We start from the raw sequence: 6,000 nt of genomic DNA on the forward strand, positions 1-6,000 counted from the left end.
GGCTGGTGAAAGCTGTCAACACTGCTGTGGACCTCATTGTGGCCCATTTTGGCACAAGCCGCGATCCTGGGGTGAAGGTAGGCAAGAAACAGAGAGCTGATCTCTACCCTGCTGCCCCTCACTGTGCTGTGCTACTGCCTTCCCTTGCTCTCCTGCGTCTAGAACCCAGAGTTAGTCCTTAGGGGTGGGGATTGCAAGAGAAGCCTCATGAGGGCTGACTCAGAGAGTCAGGGAGGACCAAGGTCAGGCTTCCTGAACTTCCCTACTTCATCTGCAGGCAAAGCTGGGGAACAGTTCTGTGAGCCCCAACATAGGCCACTTAGTTCTGAAGTACTTGTGCCCCGCGGTTCGGGCTGTGCTGGAGGACGGGCTCAAGGCCTTTGTGCTAGACGTCATCATTGGGCAGCGTAAGAACATGCCATGGAGTGTGGTTGAGGCTTCCACACAGCTAGGTAAGAGCTGGGTGCACGATGGGGATCCCAGGCTGAATTTAGGGTTCCAGAGATTGGGCATGTGACCTGTAGCTCTGACTTCCTCCCAGGCCCATCCACCAAGGCCCTGCACAGCCTCTGCCAAAAAGTCAGCCAGTTCCCAGAGCTCACCAGCCATACCATGCGTTTCAACGCCTTCATCCTCGGCCTGCTCAAGTGAGTGTGTGGCACAGCCAGACCTGCCAACCCTCCACCCCCGCCCTCGGCTCTGCGGCCTCTGAGGAAGCCACTCCCTAGATTGAGACAGAAAGGGGGGATCTGCAGATCTACAGCTAGGGCCCGGCCTCCCTTTGTGCCCGCCTGGCTGCAGCCTCTCAGCAGGTCACTGGGTTCCCACCACACCCACGACCCCCTGGCACTCATACCAACATGGTCTTCTGCTTTTACAAAGCCACAGTCTGGCTTATTTGGAAATTAATCTGGTTCTCAGTTTCTCTGGATGTTGTAAGCCCTGACCCTCTCAATTCCAGCACAGCTTCCAAGTCCTGTGTGACCCTAAGTCCACCTTGGGAGCCATAGTCATCTTCTTTCCCAAGTGTGGCCCACGTCATCCTCTTTGGCCCTATACTCTCAGTAGCTGCCCTGACTTCCTGGATCCTGTGCAAGTCAACTCCATTCTAGGAGGAAGTGATTGGCTTGTGAATTACATGTTCACCCCTTCCCACATCCCCACTGACTTTCCAGGACTGTATTACCTGAAAGGAACAGGTAGCATCCCTGCCATAGAAGGGAAACGCTCACCTATACTCGGCCCTGGGTCTGTCTCCTTTGTGCTTTATCATCTCGCTGTGTCCACACAAGACTCACCCCTCTTCACCTATCTCCCTACAGCATCCGGTCCCTGGAGTTCTGGTTTAATCACCTCTATAACCATGAAGGTAATATCCAGAACCCTGTCCTGTTTTGCAAACTCAACATAGGCCAGACCTCGGCGGCTTACAAGGAGACACAACTGTCTTTTCAGATGCGGGAGGTGGGGAGGGAACCACACAAGCTTTCATCCTCAAAGCTTGGGCTTCTACCCAAGTCCTTCCCCAGCTTCTACTTGTGTTAGAGCCTTGCAGGCAGCAGGCTACTCAGGCAGTCTAGAAGTCAGGGTGACCAGGAACCCCAACACCTCTCTGAATTCTGGGCTGCCACTTACGGTTGTGGAGTTACCGCACTGCACTTCAGGGGGCACCGTGGCACAGTACGTGGCCTGTGCAGCACGAGGCAGTGGCCCTGCCCAGGTGGCCTTTCAAAGGCCCACCCCAGGCCAGGCTCCGCGTCTCCATGTGACGCAGTCCCTCTCTCTCCCCTAGACATCATCCAGACCCACTACCAGCCGTGGGGCTTCCTGAGTGCAGCACACGCCGTGTGTCCTGGCCTCTTTGAGGAGCTGCTGCTGCTGCTACAGCCGCTGGCCCTGCTGCCCTTCAGCCTCGACTTGCTGTTCCAGCACCGGCTGCTGCAAAGTGGGCGGCAGCAGCGGCAGCACAAGGAACTGCTGCGCGTGTCGCAGGACCTGCTGCTGTCCGCCCACTCCACACTGCAGCTGGCCCGGGCACGGGGCCAGGAGGGCCCTGCACACATGGACAGGGCAGCCCCTGGGGAGCGGGTGAAGGGCGTGGGTGCCCCAGAAGGTGGAGAAGACGAGGATGAGGACGAGACGGAAGAGGTGGCAGAGGCAGCTGGGGGCTCAGGGCATGGCAGAGCCCGAGCTGGGCAGGCTGGCTGGTGGTACCAGCTCATGCAGAGCTCCCAGGTCTACATCGACAGCTCCGCTGAGGGATCTAGGTTCCCCCGTGGTGGCAGCAATAGCAGCAGTGGCAGCAGCAGTGAGAAAAAGAAAGGGGCAGGAGGCGGTGGGCCACCCCCAAGAGAGGGCGTAGTAGAGGGAGCTGAGGCCTGCCCTGCCCCTGAGGAGACCCTTGGCCGGGACAGGGGCTGGCCCTTCTGGATGGGGAGCCCCCCTGATTCTGTGCTAGCTGAGCTGAGGCGCAGTCGAGAAAGGGAAGTGTCCACTGCCCCCCCAGCAGAAAGTGAGGAAGGAGCCCCAGGGCCTTCACCTGGGGGCATCAAGTGGGGACACCTCTTTGGGTCCCGAAAGTCTCAGCGGGAGGCCCGGCCCACAAACAGGTGAGAGGCAGCCCATGGTAGAGACAGAGGGAGTTGGGGAGCCTGATTTAAGCCAGGGCACAGACAGAGCCAGAGCCCCCGCTGCTGTCCCCTAGGCTACCCTCAGAATGGCTGAGCCTGGATAAGTCCATGTTCCAACTAGTGGTGCAGACGGTCGGTGCCCGCCGGGAGACAGAGCCCAAGGAGAGCCTGCAGGAACCCTATTGTCCAGCCCTGCCCTCCAAGCCTCCATGGTAAGCCCTGGGAGATAGAAGGATTTGGGGGCTGGGTTTGGCTTTGGGTGGGGTTTCTCTGACCTCCATTTGTTGTTTCCCCAGCGAGGTAAAGGCATTGTGTCACCATCTGGCCACAGGCCCCGGACAGCTAAGCTTCCGCAAGGGAGACATCCTACAGGTGCTGGGGCCAGCTGGAGGCGACTGGCTGAGCTGCAGCCGTGGCGCTGACACCGGCCTGGTGCCTCTGGCCTACGTGACCTTGACCCCAACTCCAAGTCCAACTCCTGGAAGCAGCCAGAACTGAGGTCCTGTGCATGCCGATGGCCTCAGGGACCCTACTAACCCCTAGACTCAGAGCCTGAGAGCCCTTCCCAAGCCCTCTGGCTTGGCTACAGAGAGCAGACTGAGAACAGGGGCCACATATCCCTGCGCTCAGTATTAATTACGTCTCCTTGACTGTCCCAGTGACTTCGTCCAGACCTCCACCAGGAAAGGAGGGAAGGGACAAGACACTGGGCTGCCAGGGTTTCCCCTGACCATCTGGGCCGGCCTTCCATGGGTACTGCAAGCCTGTCCTTGTGGACAGAGGTGGCCAGAAGGCCCATTTGCAGGGTTCCCTGGGCCAGGTGGTGAGGAGGATGGGTGACAGTATTGGGGCCAGATCCCTAAGCCCCCAGCTGTAAATAGGCTGTGGCCAATGACTGGTGGTCAGGAGAAGGAAGAGGAGCCCAGGCTTCTGTTTATGTATTTATTTATTTATTTATTACACCTATTAATAAAAAAGGTGCTTGGCCTCCAAACCATTTTCTCTTTGTGTCTCCCCCCACCCTCCAGCCCATCTCTCTTCTTTCCAAAAGGATGGCTGGGATAGATGAAAAGGGAAGAGAGAACTTGAAGTCCAGGTACCTATGCCACAAGCTGCTTCTGGAGGTTGCTGAGGCCCAGAGCATCATGGGTGAGATGCCCATATGTACGGCCAAACTGGAATTTATACCCTGTGTGGCCAAGAGAGTCTGTTACTTGTAGCCAGTGTCATGGAAAAGCCCTTTATTTCTCAGCCAGTACCTAGACCCTGCAAAATCTGGTCTTAACTCCCTACTGTGAACTACCTCAGTTTCCTTTTCTGCCCACTAATAAAGCTGCACCACATGATCTGAGGTCCCCTGTATATATTAGTTCCAACCCCCGCCCTCCCAAAATCACCTCCATCACACACACACACACACACACACACACATTCTGGTCCCCAAAGACTCCCTCTGGGGCTATCCTCACCTGGCACATAGCCCCCATAGTTAGGTAAAAGGCCAAGGTTTTGAGAGTAAGTCCCTGAAAGTGGGGGGAGATGTTTGAGACCCTTCCGGGATCTGCCCTGCGAGTACATCTGTCCAAATTCCTGCAGGGCTTGGTTGGTGAGCACAGGAAAGCTGGAGCCGAAGAGGAAGCGGGCACGGGGCACATAACCAGTGAAGCCTGGGGGGTGGGGATACTGAGTCAGGACCTCCTGGGGGCCTTCCCGTGCCTTTGGTCATTACCCGCGTGCCCTCACCTGACATGAAGAACTTGCGAGGATCTCTCTCATCCATGGAATAGGGGGAAACCTTGGGAGGGAAGTTGATTGAAGAAAAATCGGGCTATCAAATTCAGGCCCTGTGCTCTCACACACGCCCCCAGGGCAGGGAGGTGTAGCTGGCCTTCGGGCCCTCATCCCTGTAGCTGAAGCTCTGCTGCTCATGGCCACCCCTAGCCTACGCACAGGTAAGGCGCCCCACTCCAGCCCCCTGCACCCCCCGCAGCCTTGGTCTCACGTGTCCCACCTCCTGTCCCCGCTCTGGCTCCTCCACATCCAGTTCTGGCTCCGGCTTTGGCTCTTGGTCTTTCTCCACATCTTCTCTTTTTACCTCCTCTGGTAGCTCCTGACTCCCCTGTTTCCCATGCCACCGAGCAAAATCATTCAGAGCCTCAGCCCAGACCTGGCTGCAGTTCTTGGCAAAGATGAACTGTGCCTGGGGGACAAAACCTGGGTGGGCAGGGGGCAAGGCAGATTTCTCTTAGTGTTGGGACACATGTTCTGGGCTGGGGCCCCCATTCATACCTGTACATACCTGTGTACCCAGGGATCATGCTGGAGCTGAGCCTTTCGTGCCCACGCCTGACAGACAAGCTTCCCCTGGGAACCTCAGGAGATCTTGGAGGCCGGATGGGAGGCAGAAGTATGCGACGGGCAGGGGGCCAGGCTAGGCCAGGAGCTCCTCGAAGTAGCTGACCCGTCACCTGCCCATAGGTCTGGCCCATGCTGAACCGAAGTAGTGGGCAGTGTCCCGTGTACCTGAAGCACAGGACTCACCCACTCACCCTAGAATACCCCTGCCCCACCCTCCAGAGACAGAAGCAGGTCCCTGAAGCCTTGATCTCTTCTGGACTCAGCTGTGTGTTTATTTGGAGCAGGCATTTCTCAATTCTCTGTCTGGGTTTCAAACCTTCCCCTCTGCTGTTACCCTGTTACCATGGAGAAGACAACACAAAGCTTCATGGCAGGACCAGCTACCACTATTCCTTGCTTTTCCTTTTCCATCCAACACCGTAGATATCCCAGCCTTGGGCCCCCTGTACCGGTATGTCCACTTGGCCCCAGGTCTAAGTGGCCCAACTCCTGTTTCCCGACACGCCTATTCCCAGGAGCAAACAGGGCTGAGCTCTGGGTCTTACCCCGGGATGTAATGAGGATTCTGAGCATTCAGCCCTGGTGCGAAGGTGCTGGCCACAGCCATGGGAACCGAGCAGTCCCTTTTGTTTCCCTTTGAGCAGAGGCTCTGGGCTGTGTGTACTGTGTCCAGGGCTGTGGGGCCGAGCCAGAGGCTGGGGCGGAGCTAAGGGAGGAGACGGGAGGGGGCACCAGTGTGATGACAGCCAGGACCCAGGCAGTGGAACTGGAGAGCAGGGGCTCATGGGTCTGTCTACTCCAGAACAAATGCAGTCCTGCCACCTGGGGGCAGGGAAAAGGCTGAGAACAGCCTCCCGACTCCAGGACCAAAGGAAGCCCTGAGGTAGGTGGTGGGAGAGCAGAAACTGTTAGGTCTGTCTCAAAAGAGGCCCCTTACTTAAGCTCTCATCTGAGCACCTGCCTGAGGAGGGGTGGATTCTGCTCTTTGGGAGTCTTGGTTAAAGGTGCTGGA

At 57.4% G+C, this 6,000-nt stretch overlaps 2 protein-coding genes across 8 annotated transcripts in view; one reads left to right on the plus strand and one right to left on the minus strand.

Moving 5' to 3' along the window:
- The window catches only part of RUSC2 (RUN and SH3 domain containing 2), a 45,820-nt gene extending 42,196 nt beyond the window's left edge, over positions 1-3,624 (plus strand). For all 5 annotated transcript variants that reach the window (XM_033122238.1, XM_033122239.1, XM_033122240.1 and 2 more), the window contains 7 exons: positions 1-77; positions 278-452; positions 542-647; positions 1,323-1,369; positions 1,793-2,609; positions 2,705-2,842; positions 2,927-3,624. In XM_033122238.1, coding sequence (XP_032978129.1) covers positions 1-77; positions 278-452; positions 542-647; positions 1,323-1,369; positions 1,793-2,609; positions 2,705-2,842; positions 2,927-3,128 — 1,562 coding nt within the window. In that variant the 3' untranslated portion in view covers positions 3,129-3,624. The remainder of the gene's footprint in view (positions 78-277; positions 453-541; positions 648-1,322; positions 1,370-1,792; positions 2,610-2,704; positions 2,843-2,926) is intronic.
- Positions 3,625-3,684: 60 nt separating this feature from the next.
- On the minus strand, positions 3,685-5,686 carry FAM166B (family with sequence similarity 166 member B). Of its 3 annotated transcripts, none has more exons than XM_033122243.1 (6): positions 5,534-5,686; positions 4,930-5,153; positions 4,642-4,844; positions 4,374-4,425; positions 4,100-4,297; positions 3,685-3,819 (listed from the first exon to the last, which is right to left on the minus strand). In XM_033122243.1, exons 1-6 carry the CDS (start codon positions 5,593-5,595, stop codon positions 3,731-3,733), a joined length of 828 nt encoding a protein of 275 aa, XP_032978134.1. In that variant the 5' UTR covers positions 5,596-5,686; the 3' UTR covers positions 3,685-3,730. The 3 variants fall into 3 exon arrangements, with proteins under 3 accessions (XP_032978134.1, XP_032978135.1, XP_032978136.1); XM_033122244.1 differs by having other exon boundaries at positions 4,930-5,323; positions 5,534-5,653; XM_033122245.1 differs by lacking the exon at positions 3,685-3,819 and having other exon boundaries at positions 4,120-4,228; positions 4,364-4,425.
- Positions 5,687-6,000: the final 314 nt, after the last annotated feature.

Source organism: Rhinolophus ferrumequinum, chromosome 12 (assembly GCF_004115265.2).
Source record: "Rhinolophus ferrumequinum isolate MPI-CBG mRhiFer1 chromosome 12, mRhiFer1_v1.p, whole genome shotgun sequence".
Lineage (NCBI taxonomy): Eukaryota > Metazoa > Chordata > Mammalia > Chiroptera > Rhinolophidae > Rhinolophus > Rhinolophus ferrumequinum.

Excerpts from the sequence above, each read along its gene's own strand:
- FAM166B (XM_033122243.1), bottom strand. The coding sequence starts at position 5,595 with ATGGCTGTGGCCAGCACCTTCGCACCAGGGCTGAATGCTCAGAATCCT. Across the intron at positions 5,154-5,533 it reads AATCCTCATTACATCCCGGG|GTACACGGGACACTGCCCAC; the intron begins GTAAGACCCAGA and ends CCTGTGCTTCAG. Across the intron at positions 3,820-4,099 it reads CTATGGGGGCTATGTGCCAG|GGTATAAATTCCAGTTTGGC; the intron begins GTGAGGATAGCC and ends TTGGCCACACAG.